The 18,027-nt window shown below is 35.9% G+C and overlaps 1 protein-coding gene and 1 long non-coding RNA gene across 3 annotated transcripts; both read right to left on the reverse strand.

The window, feature by feature from the left end:
• Positions 1 to 2,278: 2,278 nt before the first annotated feature.
• LOC140801299 (uncharacterized) lies at positions 2,279 to 3,415 on the reverse strand. Its single transcript, XR_012111406.1, has 2 exons — positions 3,275 to 3,415; positions 2,279 to 2,663 (listed from the first exon to the last, which is right to left on the reverse strand). It is a non-coding gene; the product is annotated as an uncharacterized lncRNA (long non-coding RNA).
• A 3,960-nt stretch (positions 3,416 to 7,375) lies between these two features.
• LOC140801468 (B-box zinc finger protein 19) lies at positions 7,376 to 13,309 on the reverse strand. 2 transcript variants are annotated; one of them, XM_073156611.1, is made up of 5 exons: positions 12,724 to 13,309; positions 8,277 to 8,373; positions 8,080 to 8,195; positions 7,773 to 8,012; positions 7,376 to 7,659 (listed from the first exon to the last, which is right to left on the reverse strand). In XM_073156611.1, the coding sequence occupies exons 1-5, from the start codon at positions 12,814 to 12,816 to the stop codon at positions 7,573 to 7,575; spliced, it is 633 nt and encodes a 210-aa protein (XP_073012712.1). In that variant the 5' UTR covers positions 12,817 to 13,309; the 3' UTR covers positions 7,376 to 7,572. The 2 variants fall into 2 exon arrangements, with proteins under 2 accessions (XP_073012712.1, XP_073012713.1); XM_073156612.1 differs by having other exon boundaries at positions 8,080 to 8,174; positions 12,724 to 13,236.
• Between the last annotated feature and the right edge of the window lie 4,718 nt (positions 13,310 to 18,027).

Raw genomic sequence — 18,027 nt, forward strand, 5'->3', positions numbered from 1 at the left:
CACTTTAATTCTTTGCCCCCAAGAGTGCCACCTAGGTGATACACAATTGAAATTATTCTTCTTGGATCGCCAATACTTTTAATTCTCGTACCTTTTTCGATATTGACTCATCAACTTCCAACAGTAAAAGAATAAATAGGCCCATCTTGGATTCTTCTTCGGGTTGGTGGAGTCAGGCTTTTCTGCTGTAATAATAATTGTTTGAGCTACTCAATTGTCATCCAAAGATATGAGAAATAGAGAAGAGAATGCCCTAAGAAGACTCAGTAACTACGACCCATTTCCTCCTAACTCTCTCCACGTTACTTGACACCCATAAACCCTTTACGATTTGGAAAAGGCTTTGCTTGCAAGAGCCTAAAGCACAAGATGCTCCCTGCAACTATAGGATTTTGGTGGGGCTAAAGATAAAAATCAGAGATGGGTGCAACTGCAACGGGCTTTTTGCTAGGAGAAGCAAGCGTTCCATGCCATCAACTAACTCCTTTTTGACTACAGATCAATAAACAGATCACAGACCCTGTCTCCAGGCTTTCCTTTTTCTTTTCTCCTTGTGTGTGTGTAACGATGAACAAGAGAATAAATTTCTTCTCTTATCCTCTATTGTCTTCCTGTTAGAAACAGTACTAGAGCTTCTGACAAAGCATATATTGCTTTGATGATTCCAACAAGGTCACTATTTTTCATGATCAATACTACAACATGTTTTCAAAAGATTTATCCTCATTAAATTCAAAAAATTGAGAAGCTAGAAGGAACTTATAAGGAGAAATTGCCTAAAGGGCAAATTGGAGTAGAGAAGCTAACAGGTGGTTCTATTGAAAAAAAGCCAAAAGAAAAGCTAAGTGAATCGGGAAGCTGGGTGCTTCTATGAAGGTTGAGATTTAGGTTGATTAATGGACACTCAATAAGAAAGTGTGCATGATCCTCTCCACTTGGCGACAGAAGGACCGTTGTCCCTAAAAGTGATGTCTTGTGCGATTTGTTTCTATGCGATCATGGAAATGAAAGGTGGAAAGTATGTTATAAATTTTTGTTTTATAACAATCTTGAAAGTTGAGTACAAGTGTAATTTGGTAATACCCAAATAAGAGTGCTTCCAAGCAGGAGTTGAGATTGTTGATAATATGGAAGAAAACACAAAGCTTACAACCCATGACTTCTGGATTACCATAATTCATTACTTATTGACATCCTTGACTCTTAAATTCTAATAAACTTATGTCTCTCGAACTCCTCCATGGATTTTTGACTTCTACTCAACTTTAATTTTGACTCTAACTTTGACTCCAAATAGGATGTTAGGTCAACGAAACTCTCAATATTCACCAAAATAGTGAATTAGATATTTTCCTAACAAAAAATAGCAAACAAGACAGTTTCATAAACTCTAAGGTTTCGAATAGACTACTGATTTAGACATTCTTAATGCACTCAAGTATGAGCAAGAATCACCACATATTAGAACTTAGTCACATTAAAACTAAAGAGTATGCATATTTCAGTTTTACAAACCAAAAAATTATCTGATGAAACACTTCTATCATAAATCACATAATGATCATATTGAGGAAAATTCTTCAAATATAACAAAAAGGTTAGTGATGGCTAATAGACAGTTTTATAAACTTAGTGTTCTGAACAGACTACCATTTCAAAATTTTCTCAATTCACCCAATTTGAATAAGAATCACCACATATTAGACCTTACTCACTTCTATCAAAAATCACATAATAATCCTATCAAGCAAAAATCTTTAAATATAAGAAACAGGATAGCAATAGCTAACAAGACAACATTAAGAACTGCAAAGTTTTCAATAGACTACTGATTCAGAGAAATTATCTGATGAAACACTTCTATTAAAAATCACATAATACATATCAAGTATAATTCTTTAAGTATAACACACAGGTTGGTAACAGCTAATGAGAATCACCATACATTAGACTACATCGGAATTAAAGAATAGATCTTTCAAAGATAGATATAAAATTACTCACTGCGTGTGTTACATATTTTCTCTGAGTTACTAGGCCAAAACCACGAAATGGTATGGCCAAACAGGGGCATTAAACAACCAATGGATCTCATCAGTCTGGTATGTGTCAAATCTAGGACAAGAAAATGAAAATATAAATTTTTTTCGATAAACAATGTTCATACATCACTTTCCACCAGTAGCAAGATAAGGCAATCTCAGCATCATATGTGAAATACATTATGGACATATGTATACATGCATATAGAAAGTACAAACATACAAATTCACGCATGTGATATATAATAGAAAATACAATTTAATGAGTACGTCTGAAAATGCTACCTCTCAATCTTTACATCATCAATGTCAGATTGATGTTTCATACCAAAGATTTAAGATCAACTTTAATCACAAAGTACTAAACCTCTCTTTCTTTCATGACGTACCCCAATCTTATTAAATTTTAAACCTTTTCCACAATCTTTTGTACGCTAAAACTGAACTGAAAGATACAACGTTTTGCCTTGCTGCCAAACCAAATATGCAGCACTTCACAAGTTTACCGATCTCCAGTTCCAAATATTATTTTCCCTCAAAAGATGAATTCAATCTTAATCCTCATGTCAGTCCTTCTAGAGAAGTCCTCGATTTGGATTTGAAATTAACAGATCCCTTCTTCTGCAGATAATCATGGTCATATTCCGATTTCTTGCCACAAGGAAAACTTCATTGAACTTAGAGAAGCAAAGATATGAGTTACCTGTAATCCCTTAAACAATGCACTAAAAAGTTACATAGAGTACAAAATGGTTAGTTCGGGTGATCTTCACCTCAGTCTCAGTTCATTACAAGGTCCTAACACAAGAAGATATTTTATTGTTCATATACTGCATCATCTGCATCATCTTCTTAGTGATTTACTGCCCTAAAATATAATAGATTGATAGTTCTTGCATACTAGGAAACTGCAGGAAAAATTAACCCTGTTCTGACTGACAACTGCACTTTCTTACTCCAATTGCTACATCGAATACTAAAATTAATCAGATACGGAGCATACTATTATGTGCTTAAATAACAGCGCGACTAGATTACTTATATTTTCCTCGCAAAGTCCTTGCAATGATCAAAGTACGAATTCACCGCATCGTTCTATACAAACCGCATGGATCATAACTAAATCTTGCACATCCCCAGATCTAGGCCGCAAATGGATGGATCCCCGCATCAAATGCAACGATGCAATAAAACGAGGAGAAAGAAGATTAATCAGACGAGGAAACCCTAACCTGCATTTAGATTCCAGAAAGAAGAGAGGCGACTCCAATGCCTTCCCATGGATGCCGATTCCCTCAGAGCCCTAGATGATTCTTCGAATATCTCCACGAGAGAGAGGAACGGCGATTGGATTCTCGGCCATGGGGGGGAAGTGGAGGTGGAGGGGGAGAGAGAGAGTTCGAAAAAAAAGGCGGGTCCGAAACGAATTGAAGCGGGATTTATATATGATGTGTGAGTCGGTGGAATGGTTATGACGTAATGAGTAATAATTTGTGTACTAAATTTGATTAACATTATTTTTTTTATTATCTATAATACACGTGTGAATAAATAATTCTCCATAAATCTAAATTCATTAACCTTTCTATGTACCTTGATTCTTATTATGCTTGTAAACTAGTACTCATATCTTTATAAGCGCCAACCCTAACCCCTAACCCCTAACCCGTAACCCCTAACCCCTTAGTTTTCATCTCCTCCGCTTCGCCCAACTTATGCCAAGCAACCCTAAGGAGACTCTTCCTTCGTGCTTGTCTAGCTCTTTAGATTGTTTTATCAGCTAGATGGTTAGAGAATGTACCAGGTGCTCCTTAATCCAAATCTCATTTACGAGTAGAGGACCAACAATGGTGCAACTCATGATTTAGCAGGTTTCAAAAGCATCTCTTTATGCTTAGATTGATCCACCCCTGTAATTTAGTGTTTATAAAGCAATGAAGCTGTCTACAAACTTTTATTAAGAAAAAAAAAACTTTACATGGAGTTTATTTGATTTCATTTGAACAGAATTAATTTGATTTTATTTTGAAATGAATTACGTTGTTAAAAAGTAATAATAATTGAATTGGAATAAAAATCCACCTAATCTCAATTCATTTTGTTATATTGTATTTTTTTGTTTCTTTTTTTGAGAATTAGAAACAAGTAGAAAATTAAATACGACTAAATCCGACATTAAATCATGGGATTTCTTACATTCAATAAAATCCATTGAAATCTCCTAGGAAGGCTTTGAATTTTCTTAACCACTCCCAGCCTAATCTCTAATGTTTTTAAGATCCCTAAAAACCAAGAATTATATTATTCTAGGAAATTATATTTTTATTTCTCTTTTATATTTATTTTTTATCTCTTAATTTCTACGATACAAAACAGACTAAAAACCATCTCTACATAATGTATTAAAAATATATTACAAGTAATATCACTCCATCCAAAATTTCCTTTTCCTATATTTTTCTTTCTCCTTTTTATTTTGTAATAAATGGGTCAAAAAATTAAACATTGCTCTTCCACCACAAACAGTGAGAAAAAAAAGATCATTAAATTATAAAGGACAAAAGTTAGAAGAGTAAACCCTTTGAGCTTAGATCTCTTGCTTTAGAAGAAAAGGAACAAAAGAAGGATCACGATTAACACACATGATCAATGCAAAAGAAGACATAATAATATCCAAGAAAACATCTATATCCTTACTCCCATGGCACATCTCCCACCATTACCAACATCCAGTCACCATCTTTATCCTCATAACGTTATGGCATACTCACACATCTCCCCTTCCATTCCAACTTCAAAAAAGAAATCAAATACGAATCAAAACTACTTCTAATCTTTGTACTTATTCTCATGTCTTCCAGGCCTCCTCTAAGAAGGAGCTCCATCCATGCATGCTAACCTTCACATATATACCGGCATTATCGTCGTTCTCGCTCTTTCTCGATCAAAAACTATTCATCCTATAAACCCTAACCGGTGGCTACCCTACTACTTGAGTCCTGCCATAATATATAGCAGTACCCATGCATGCATGCATGTACAGCGAGTGAAAATATTTCAAGAACTACGACTGACTTAGATGCATGAGCCACTTCGCCATCCTCATCATCGCCTTCGTTCTTCGTCGACGGCCGTTTCTTAGCCGCCGCCGTCGGTGTCGGCTTATCGGCAGTGGGGAGCCCTAGAGATAGCTCCATGTCTACAGAACGATGAGCTAAGGAGGAAGAAGATGCACGGTATGAAGTATAAATATATCTATAGCTAGGCGGGTTTGGGGGAATAAGGGGGAAGGTGAAGGAGGCAGGAATAAGTTGAGATGTAGAGGTGAATAGGGGAGAGAATAAGTGGTGGGCCGGGTGGATAAGTTTGGTTTATTTGTCGGGTCGAATAGGGACAGTGGAAATTGATTAATTCGAAAGGGTTTGATTGGTTCCGGGCGAACCGGATCGGGTGGACCAGGGTGCTGACCGTGTGGGTCCGATTGGGTTCGGTGGGGCCACGTGGAGGAGGAATGGGGTTTGGAGACATGATCTTCATTCTCTCTCTCTGGTTTTTTTTTAAAAGAAATTTATGTAAAATACCCTACATTTTGTCTTTATTATTAGTCGGCCACCATGCAATTTTTATTAAAATTTCTCAAATAGAGTTGAATGTCTATAGAATATAGATGAAAATAACTCTGGTGCCTCTAAAAAGTTTTTTTTAGATTAAGATAAAAATAAGTGAAAAATTATAATTTTAAAATCACTTAAGGGTTGGGTTAAATATATTTTACTACCATATAATTTGTCTAAAATTACTTTATCTCGCGTACTTCAAAATATCTCTAATTTGTACTTACGACTAAAACGAGAGTGTGCAGTTTGTTTTTTATAAAAGTTAATGGAGTGTACTCAAAAGTATGTCATCTTGTTTGTAATGCAAAATAAATAAGTTCCGATCTGAGCTTTTTTTTAACATGTATTCATCTTTTTCTCAGATGTGATCTAACTACTATACTTCATAAAAACTCGGGTTTAATAATACTTACTATATAGTTAGTATAGCATGTGGGTATTTTTTGAAGAGACAAAATGCCTAGATAAGAGGAGAACATTTTTGTCCATAAAAATTAGATGCAGAATGAATTCAACCCCCCATTCAATTTTAGACATTTTTTAGGCATGCTCTATTAATTTGGATAAAAAAAATTAACCGTCTTACTTTAGTCATCAGTATAATAATTTATTTCAGACTTTTTGAAGAACATACGGTAAAACAATTTTAGACATCGATTAGATGGTAAAATATTACCATTAAGTATTTTAATAATATTCTATGTTTCGTTAATTATTGTTAGGAAAAAAAATTAACTCAGAATATTTTTGATAAATGCTTTTATTATAAAAGACACCAAACCTTGTTTTTATTGTTTGCTAACAACCTATCAGATATGATAGTATTTATTCTTTGGCCCGAAGCTAATTAGAGCAAAATACAGTTTACTTCATGTGGTTTAGCCCGATTTTAACTTACCCCTTATACTTTAATTTAAGCGCTTAAATTATATTTAAATGGATTAAATGTCTTAGTTAATGGTGATTAACAATTGTAAGTTTGCATTAAATCACAAAATTGAATGTGCGATATCATAATACAACGAAAACTATATTTTTTATGTGAGACAAAAATTATTAATAAATATTTCATATTAAACTGAAAAAAGAAAGGATATTCTATCATTTGTATGTGTTTGCTAACCTTAATAATAATCTGTTAAAAATATTTTATTTAAAAACTAAAGCAATTATGTGAAAAAAAATCCCTTTTTTTAGTCATTAACACCACGCCATGCAGCTATTTTAATCCCTATAGTTTATTCTTATCGTCTCAAAACCAGGCGAGTTAGGGTTTTTATTCTTATAAATTTCCTTGAAGATATTTTAATGTAAAAAAGGGAGAGACAACAATCAACACTGCAGACAATGGTATATATAGAGCAAACCAAACTATTTTAAAGAATGATATATTTAACTCAATGGAAGATCAATAATTCACTATATATCATGGAGCAAGGGCTAATGCAATGCAATGCAACCTTTGTGGGTGTGCCCAGGTGATAAACTCAACTGTCAGGATTGTGGAACAATGCTCTAAAGTAGCCAGTCATCAAATGAGCCATTGAGGACTGGAATATCTTAATGACTGCCAACATCATAGGCTTAATAGCACTCAAAGAAGCACAAAAGATGATAAACATAATCTAGGAGACAAATGTCCCGAGATTACGATGGGCTTGCTTTCGGGTACTGAGAAAAATACCACAAATAGATCTCGAAAGGTACTGTATGAAATTCTGCGCAAATGCAAATCACTTCGTGGCTATACACATTGAGGAACTTTACAACATGATCCAGGAAATTTGCAATGTATAAGGTTACACTCTCATAGAAGCAGAGGTTTTTTGTTTCTTTTCAGATGGCCAGATAGTCAAAGTACTCAATGACAAAAACCACATTCAATGTACACATTGTCGATCGACATACTAATTTTACTTGCAATCTCTTTCAAGAGGACTGGTAGGAACAACACCAGAGGAGTCATGGTTAGTGCTGCTTAAGTGATCCACTCCCAGACTCTTCGGTGTGACCATAGGGATAGAAAGTAAAATAAGACAGGAGTCAGTGAACCAGAAAAGTTTAGGAATTATCCAAGAGGAAGGAGGAAGATAGAAGCATGGAATATGCAAACCTGGGTATTTGAAGCCTGCCCTTGAGCTCGAACAGGTCTCATGTTTAAGTCGATCATTTCGGAATCCATTTTCACATGATCCTCAATGTTTGCATCTAAGGCAGGATTGACAGACACCTTGTGATTCAGCATATTATCTCTCGTCATTGCTCCAGGCACCTCACTGCGGTCCCTCCTGTTTCCAGTCTGGTCTTTGGGTTGAGAAATATCATTAATATGACCCGGTTTATCTCCTGGAAACTATTAAAGAACTAATTTAGAATTTTATAGAGTGGAGTCCAATGGCTGCTGCAATAATAGAACATACCTCAACTCGCTGTCTCAACAGGAGATACCTTCCATGGGTTCTTTTCCCCCCAACATGGACAATCATATCACATTGCAAGCAAAGTGATGTACCATCTATCTCACAATAAAAGAAAGCTATGTACAATAGAAAAGCAAAATATTTAAGTTCTAGTAATATGAAGAAAAGGATGAGTTGGAGGAGGGAGACAAACATACCAGGTGCATTCTCACATATGTCACAGCGAGGAACTTCACTAGGGTCAGCAAGTCCTACTCGCACATGTCGACTAGCAAGCTTGTTACACATGTGGACCTGTATGGCCAATTGGAAGAAACCGAGTAAAGTGGTTGATCAGATGAGTATGCCCTTGAAGTAGAATTATCATAGTAGTGCAAGCCTTTTCCCAACAATAATAGGTTACTGGCACAACTCAAATTCAAGAAGATGAATGGACTGTTTCTTCCAACCAACAAGTTTCGAATTGATGGCAATTGTAAAGAATAAATTTCAAGCGACTTCCAAAGTCCAACATTCTCTTCTATAACTCAAATTGCCAGGTCATCTTTCTCCTAACTGATGCTCTTCTTATAATTCCTAGGACAACTAGAGAGTTACTAATGGCCAAGTACCCATCAATGTTCTCAATAAGTGCCAAGGCGTTTATGCTGGCCATATAATGACTTAAGCTGTTAAGCAGCAATAAAAAATGACAATAACTCCAAAGGACTCCAAAGAATAACACTATGCCGCTATCAGCCTTATTTTACATATCCAATCGATTTGAAACAGGCAATCATATGACAGGAAATCATAATAAAGCTAAGTGTGATAATAATAGTACAGTTGAATTTTATATTGCAAGATAACATACAGCAAGCTACTAAATACAGAATAAAACACATTAGCTATATAAGTTGATTTCGAAGATGAAAACTGAAGAAGGACAAGGTACTTTCTAGAACTCTAGGCACCAAATTTGCAATTTGATAAATTTTCTAGTAGATGGTCCATCCAAATGAAGGATGCAACTATTAAGGCTGAGCATTTAAGTACTAGTACGGTGCTTCTTATATCAGAAGCTATCAGGTAGGCTGTTTTACATCACTGGACTAGGTGAGGAGGAAGGTAGAAGTCTGCTTCTGAAATCAATTGATCAATGAAGCCTCATGGTGACAGTCGGTTAGAAAGTACAAACATTATTTAGAGAGTCAAATGCAAGTCCAACAATGAGAGGATGGACAGGAACAAATAAGAGAAAAATAAGGATGGTGAGAGGTAGGAAGTTCAACAATAGGCAGGAACAAGAAAACCATACTAGCCGACTGCTGTAACCTCTGTCAACCTCATTTGGAAAAACTATTAGAGAGAATAAAATATGAGAAAATCACAAACAAGACCTCAACTTATCTGCTATGACAACACTAACTACAAAGAAGACAGGCAACTTATTGACTAAGTAGATGAGAAAACAAAGCATCCTACTGATACTTTAAAATTACTTTACTACATCAACTTTGTTAGGAAAGATTTAAGTTATCTCTGTGTCATCCAGACCGCCTAATATGGTTTTGCGTATGAGTAATTCTTCTTAATCTGATGGTAGAGGATAGTCATGCATACCTTATAACAAATCCATTAAATCATATCCTTTATGCCCAATTATTCAGTTGAAAGTCCCCCGTTGATGAATCAATCACAATTTGACTTTCTCAGGAACCCAATGGGTCAAATCTAGATAAGTATCACACAACGGAATATCAAACAATCACCAGGTTAAAAGATTAGAGTGGTGGCCATTTCATCTCCTAGAAGTAGTTGATTAAATTATTGTCGTCAATTATTTTCAGATATTCTATTTTCTTGGTAGTATGTCCCTTATCATATTGTGTAACTAAATTCACATCAAGAATCTCAATTCACTTCCATGATAATTGTCCTAGAAATCTGGCACGATGTCATTGACTAATCTCAAGATCAAATTACTTTCTTTCCCAATATAAAATCAAATTACAATGTAGAGAGAAGAAGGTGAAGAGCAATTGCAGCAAGAAATGGGTCCAAGGCAGCCCAGAGCCATTAGATCTACTGCAGTTCTATTTTGGGCTCGGCCTAGCATGTTTAATATCAGGATCAGACTGCCCTCAGCTCATGAAATTGTGTACCAACTTACTGGAAGCCATAAGCAGTCTTAGCTCAGCTTGCATGAAAACAAATTCTAAGCTGTAGTGTGAAGTGTTGGTATTAATCTCGCAAACATTCATTTACAATATTTCCATAAATTTTGAATTGTTGATGACTAGGCTGAAGAACTAAATTAGAAGCCTTACCCTTTCCTCAATATCCCCATATTCCATACAAGATGCTCCCATTTTCCCAATAATCAGGGAGCGCTCTATCATCAAATTACTGCAGTCCTTTCCCTCAGTGGAGATGATTTGGTGTCTTTCGCTCAATGGTGGCTTGTACACTTAAATCCAGTACATTATTTCAGTCATCCATGCCACCCTTTCAGATCTAGTTGGAGACCTATTAAGACTGTCAATTTTCATAGTGTCCTAACAAATGCTTGCAAGGTGACGCACTGACCAACTGACTTTGATCCACTCCGGAAGCATGATGGTTCTGACATCAAGCACTGTCGTTCCTCTTACCTCAAATCATGTTTCTATAGTCATGTGAAAAAGGACATGACACATTCAGGTGTTGGGCCAAGTCATATAATTTGAGTTGAGCCAGGCTTGGGCTAGAATTTTGATGTTTCCAAGGAAGGCCTGGACCAGACTCATCCAAAAACATTCATTACTAGGTTTGGGAAATTCTTTGCTCAGCTGAGTTTAGAATACTTCAGACTTTTGATAATTAAGGTACATCAACATTAGAAGCAAGAAAACAAGCTCCTTTAGATTCACAATAAAACTCCAACATCTAATCTCATAGGGAAAGATTAAAAACCACAATAAATAATTTTGTGTAATCTAGTTATAGAGATTTGATTGCTTTAAATTATAAACTGTCACAACCTCTTCTAACAAATTCTTATAAAGAGAATTAAGAGAAAACATCTAAGTAAGACCAAGTTATATGCCATTGAGCTAACTATAAAGGTGACTATCTAGGCCCATTTTCATTGTTAAGGCATCAATAGCTGCTTGTGTTTGCTATGAGGTCCCTGTACTCTATATAACATACAATGTTGTGGAATTCCAACAATGAACTAATATTTCCATCTACAGATATATGGCTTGAGTATTTCTATGCATAACCAAATTTAAGCCCAAGAAACTCTCTTTTCCTTTCATCTCTTATTTCCTGATAGACCTCTCGCATCCTCTCACTTCCCCTCACTCTCCTCAGTAACTTCAATTACTATCCATCAGTTAAGTTCCCTAGGGAACTGAAAGTTGTTTGAGTTCCCAAGCTTCACTAAGCCAAAGACCACCTCATGCCGTCGGAGGGAATGGGCCGAGCAAAACATGGACATGCTAAACAAGGGTTAGCCCAGACACAGTCGTGAGCAAACCAGGTGTTCGAGTGCTAAACTCTGTTTCCTGAGTTGTGCCTTGCCCTGATCCTTCCTATAGTTGTCCCACATCTCCTCAATCACCCAGGGCTCATGGACTCACCACGTATAGCCTTGGACATGCATCTAATCAGATCAGTTATGCGCGCCCACCAGCCAGCATGTTCACAAATTGCGACCTTGACCTCCCATCACATCTGAGCAGAGCCCTGGTCTGACCCTTCCTAGGGTCATCCCTATCCTAGTTGGCCACCTGCCACCCTGTTACATGACCCTACAGATCCAAGATGCACCCATGTCCGCCATCACCTCGGCTACCCACAAGCACCAGATAGCATCAATGGTATCAGAATCCATGTACGGAAGTTTCTCAAGAAGATGAAGAAACAACAAACCCATGAACATTCTTTCAAGAATTATCACTATACCATTCCTTTCCTTAGCTACACACCAGCGGTTCAAGTAAGAGGAAATGAGTACATCTGAATGGGTAGCACTCTATCTTTAAGCATTAGAGTACCCAAGACAAAATTCTGTACTAACATATTAGTTTCCACTTTCCAGTAACGGGAAAGTAAAGATGAAATACACATACCTGAAATTAAGAAGGACCAACAAATACTGACAATTATAAAACTATTTATCAAGCTAACCTCTACCCTCTTGAAGTTGATATCAATTTTTTCGCAACATGAAATACTCCTAGCATGTGCTTGCAATATGGATCCTTTTTTTGTGATCTGGTTTGCTTCCAGTATTGTGGCAAATTCTATCCGATTAAGTTCTTAGCAAGTGGTGTTACATTTGCTTCACACATCCAACTAGGAGCAACCCTAGAAAACCCCCTACTTTAGGAAGTCAAAAAATGTTAATGATTAGAGATCATCAGCGAAGAGGAGCACCAGACCCCAATCTCTCCTAAAATTTCACGTATCCTGGGCATTCAAGTCCTAATCAATTAGCCAAAATTGCTCGGCTTTCAACCTAAACAAGCACGCAGCGAGATCGCAACTTTAGCACGATCAACAAAGCCAGATTCCATCTTTACCTCAAGTTACGAATCCAACATAAAAAAAAAAAAAACAACCAAAACCTGAAGACAAAATAATAAAAATAGAGAAATCAAGAGCATCGAACAAGACCTTCTCATCGCAGGGTCGACACAGCGCCGCCTCATCCGCGGCACAGAAGAGAACCGCCGCCGCACTCTCGCACACATCGCAAATCGTCCGCATAGCTCTCCCCTACCTCTCATCTCCTCCCTTCCATCTTCTTCTCCCCACCCTACAACGCGCGAACTCCAAAGCCGCCTCCTTTCCCTCCGCCAACCAAAGAGCGGCTCTTCGATGGCGGTACTCTGCGTCGACAGCAGCAGCAGCAGCAGCAGCGGTGGCGGCGGCGGCGGCGGAGATGGATACTTCGTCGTGGTTTCTTATTATAAACTATGGTGGTGCCGGTGGTGGGGCCCGGTGGTGGGTGATAGCTTCGAGAGAGAGACACGTGGCGGGAGGTCACGGGGCGCAGCGCGGAGGGGCGAAGATCCTGTGCGTCTCGGATTTGGATTTCGCGAAACGAGATGGCTTCTCAGCCACAACTCACAAGGTGGAAAAAAAGAACAGAGAGAAAAGAAGAAAAAAAAAAAGGAAGGAAGGGGTGAAAGGGTGTGGCTCCAAATTGGCTGCTTTATTTTTGTTTCTCTTTTTAGTATTTTTATTTTGTTTCTGGCTCTGGCATCAATTTGGAGGATAGGGAATAAATATTTGCAAAGGGTTGGGCCCCACTGTTTCAGATTTGAGAGAGAGAGAGAGAGAGAGAGAGCAACTGCACATGATTCGACATTTGCTGTCAGTATGCCACGTGGCTTGCCTATCCGTGACCCACGTCGCCAGGATGCTTTCGGGAATTTGTTGACGATTTAGAATTTTCTACGTATACTAAATATAAATAAATGCGACATAATTAAGACATTTTTCAATCGTGAAAGGGCAAGTAAATCTAGGGCTCTCAAGCTCATCGAGTGGGCTTGGCTGGTTGAAGCTTGAGTCCGGCTCGGCTCGATTAGAGTTGAGTCGAGCCCGAGCTGCTAAAATTGATTTGAAATTAATATCGTGCCGAGCATGAGCTGGAGCTGGCTCGCTTAGGCTCGGCTTCATAAGCTCGATATAAAAGGGTGCCGCCTCGTCCACCGCCGTGGTGCACCTCCTCCTCCTTTTTCTTCTTCTTCTTCTTTGGCTTAGCTTGGACTCGATCTGGTTTGATTCAGCTCGGCTTGAATGAAGCTTGATGATATGCTCATTTCAGGCTCGAGTTGAGCTGAGCCGAGCCGAGCCGGAGCCCAATTCTAAGGCTCGCAATTAATTTCGAGTCGAGCTTGAGCCAGAGGCGGCTCGCTCAGGCTCGTGCTGTTTACACCCCTAACTAGATCCTTACAAGCGAATTATATATTTTACATATTCAGTGCAGAATTAAATTTATCAAACTTGAACATAAAATTACTTAAAATTCAGGCCAAAATTCTATCTCCCATTCAGTCCACTTGATCTCATCTACCGGACCTATCAGAATACTAATTAATCCCTACTCAATATTAGTGATTGTATTTGAATCTATATATATATATATATATATATATATATTAAATCATGCACGTAAGATGTTTACTACTCAATTAAATTAGTGAAAAAAAAGGATCGATTTGTAGTGTAATATCAATTGGAAAGGCACTAACTCCTGTTTGGGATGAGTAGAATAAGCTTTTAGTTTTGGTAGTCTTTTTTAAAGGGTTTTGTTTGACGTGGACGAGATTGTGAAATAATTAAACGGATAGTGTTTTTAGTGTTAGTGAGCTGTCATGTTGACAAGTGGATAAGACCCTCGAAATGTCCAATGTGGTCCCACCCATGTTAGGCAGCAGATTATCTGCAGCACAGATTGCAGGAATGTTCCTCCAACCCGAGTGGTGCCAACTGCCAAGCTCTCTTTTGTTTGTATTAAACTTACAACTTCTCCTAGACCTTTTCTTAGTATATTTTGAGGCCACATTGGTTCAAAGTTGGTGGAAATCTATAGAGTCTCAATTAAATCACAAGAGAGAAATAAATAGGGAGAGAGACTATTTTATTTAATTTTTCGTTAATTTAGCTCATAGTTGAGTTATAACTGTCCATATTGACATCGGCTATTCAAACATAAGAATTGTTATTTAGTAGATATCATGTTGAAGTATTATATGCATATAGTTTAGACTTATTTAGTACGAAGGTTTGTCCGACTGTTCAATATATATATATTGAAAAGGACTAGACTTTTTGTCTAGCCTACATAATTAGCCTTCGAATAGTCTACAAAAAAAAAACTTTTATCTTTTTTTTTAAAAAAATTAAAATTTATAGCATCTTAATTAATTATAATAATTGTAAACAATAGTCGAACTCCATAATCTTTCAATAATGAATTATCTATTTCTCTACTAGTGAGCTGTTAATAAAAAACAAAACAAGCTGTTACCATTTTGTTTAGTTATTATTAGAAGTGCACGTAATATAATGTTAGTAATTTCATGTTTTTGACATGAATTTTATTAACTTTGAGCTAAGTTTTAAGTGGGGCCCACACATTATTAATGATAGTTTAATGGTGGAATTAATTTAGCTCAAAGTGTACTTTATTGTCAAATATTCACTTAGTCAAATCCATGAAGAGAAGTGAATGAAAATTAGCTCTAAAGTGGATATCATGGCAATTGAAAATAAAGAAAAGGAAGTTTAGTACCATATTAGATATTTGAGAAATGTTAGTATGGTATATAAGTAACAAAGTTCATATGGGCTTTGGGCCCCAAAAGGGGTTACTATGCAACTCAACTCACACACACGCGCGTCGCCCGGCCCGGCTCGGTTCGCACGCACGACATACCTTAAGTGCTTAAAATTTTAAAATATACAGAGTAAACTGGAAGTACATGTGTAAACTATAACTTACTCTAAATATTATTATTAGTTCAAAATGTATTATTATATATTAGTATTAATAAGAGGATAGAGTTAATCAAGTTTAACATGTAATTAAGGAAGCTAATATAGATTCAAATTTCAACTATAGGTTCAGTTTTAACTTCTAAAATATTACAAGATTAAAAAATATTCGGAGCATCTTATACATAAAATAAGTAAGAGAAAAAAAGAGAGATTATAAGGTGCACTAGTTTATACAAAAGAGAAAAAGAAAATTTAAGGAGGCAATAATTGGGATTTTGTGGAAGAAACTCCTCCAAATGCCTTTGAAGTTAGTAGGCTCCCATATTACCTTAATCTTCAAACAAATTATTTGGTATTAAGATTCGTCAAACCATTGAAAAAAAGAGAGAGAAATTTTACATAATTACCGGTGAGTTTTTTTAAAATATTATAATTGTCATTACTATTACGAATCAGATCTAGATGTAAGAAAATTGTAAAAATTTATATGCCTCAGAAGTTAAGGTTCTATAGATCTGGTTTCACGAGAATCCGACGTCTACCTAAAAAGATATTAATAAAATAGTAGAGTGAGATCAAATATGGCAGATTGGTGGAGAAAAATGGCTAGGGTTTAGAAGTTCGGAATGTTTCTACGGCTATAATTTACTCCTAGACAGATAAATGCAATCTAATGGCTATAGTAAAATGTCCAACACTCTTATTTATAAGAGTAAAAGTTTCTAGCGTACCGATTATTTAATTTATTTAAAATTTAAAACAATTAGATAAAGTTAATTTTAACTCTAATTAACCCATGTGATCGGATCGTAACAACTATATTCTTTAACATATCAAAATTGTTACTATAATCTTTTAACAAATTGTCATTATAGCTAACAGAATATTCTTAATAAATTATCAAAGTTAATAGACACATACAAATATAAATGGCTAAACTACCCCTTCTTTTAAGTTTAAAGTATAAAATGTTTATTAATAAATTTTGAAATAAAATATATTTCGTTGTACTATAGTATTATGTATAATATTGGATACCTTTTATACTATTATTAATATTTTACGTAAGAGTAAAATATTCTTTCCGATCACAATTAATTAGATTTAACTAATAGAATGATAGTTTAAAAGAGCTCAATGACTTCGGTGGCAATTATGAATATTTTGAGGAATGTAACAGTAATTATACTATTTTAAAAGTTCTCACTGGTAATTATGTAAAGATCTCTTTAAAAAAAAAGGTTATGCTTATTAATTAATCACAAGAACTTTAAGAAGACGTGGTGGACACGTTTAATTAAGAAATAATTCTAATAGAGTCAAACACATTGGACTTCCAATCTTCACCAAAGAACATGATTAACATGATTGCAGGAGAAATTCCAAGAAAGGGGAGTGCAATTAGTATGATAGGTTATTGAGTAGCAATTAATCTATAAAGAGATGTTTTAATTAGACTATGCTTATTATTTTACTGATAACAATCATAAATAAAATGACTATTGTACCCATTATCTCTCTGTTTATACTATTTCGTTCTATTAGATTATATGGGAGTATTTTTGGCATTTTAAGAAAGTAACAATTTTTTGCTTAGTAAATACCAATTTTCTTATTTAGTAGACTTATGAGTATAATATGCATTATCTATTTGTCTTAAATTTTTAATTAAACTGGTTATATGATGCGAACTGGGTCAGATCGAATCACATCAAAAGGAGATTGGGCTCAATAGATTGAGTCTAATTATCTTATTTAGTTATTTAGTTTAGTTAGAGTCTTAGTGGGTTAGGATTTTATTTAATTAGCTAAATCTAGCTGTGTACAATTTTGGGAAAATATTCACAGAATATTCTACAGTTATCCAAATAATATCACGGATAAGATCGCCAACCTCTAGATCTACAACTTTGGTATTCATGACTTCTCCATATTCAAAATCTATCTACCGTAAAACAAAGGGTTAATTTGAGAAGATAAAGGGCAAAACGTAGGGTTAATCCGAGAAAATAAGGAAGACCGGTTTATTAGGGTTTTAACTTAGTTATTTTGTGCCTTTATCTCATAACTAGCCATTAGCGCCCTCTCCCACCTCCTTTATTTTATCACCCAAGTCTTTAATCGGCTTCCTTTAACTCTTAATCCCCATTTTCTACAACAACTTTTCCCCAGCATCTATCTAGCCATTGAAGGGCTATCAAGCTAGGATTTAATTGCCCTTCGACCACCGTTTGGTCAATATCTCAAGATCTAAACATCCAAATCCTATAATATTAGATTCGTTAGAAAGCTATTTCCAAGAGTGACAATATATTTAAAATTCAAGAAGATCCATCGATTAGATTGTTCGCAGATCCCCTCGAAAATTATGGACCTAATTGAGTCCAAAATTATTTCGGATCATATTAGGTCATTTCGTAACATTATATAACAACTAACAAGTGGCCTGCCAGATAAACAAAGTGATCA

This window comes from Typha latifolia, chromosome 14 (genome assembly GCF_019914945.1).
Source record: "Typha latifolia isolate L0001 chromosome 14, TyphaL0001v2, whole genome shotgun sequence".
Taxonomy (NCBI): Eukaryota; Viridiplantae; Streptophyta; class Magnoliopsida; order Poales; family Typhaceae; genus Typha; species Typha latifolia.

Coding starts and splice junctions, on each gene's coding strand:
- LOC140801468 (XM_073156611.1), bottom strand. CDS start 12,816: ATGCGGACGATTTGCGATGTGTGCGAGAGTGCGGCGGCGGTTCTCTTC. Junction 8,196..8,276: donor CATATGTGAGAATGCACCTG/GTATGTTTGTCT, acceptor TATTGTACATAG/CTTTCTTTTATTGTGAGATA. Junction 8,013..8,079: donor TGTTGAGACAGCGAGTTGAG/GTATGTTCTATT, acceptor GTTCTTTAATAG/TTTCCAGGAGATAAACCGGG.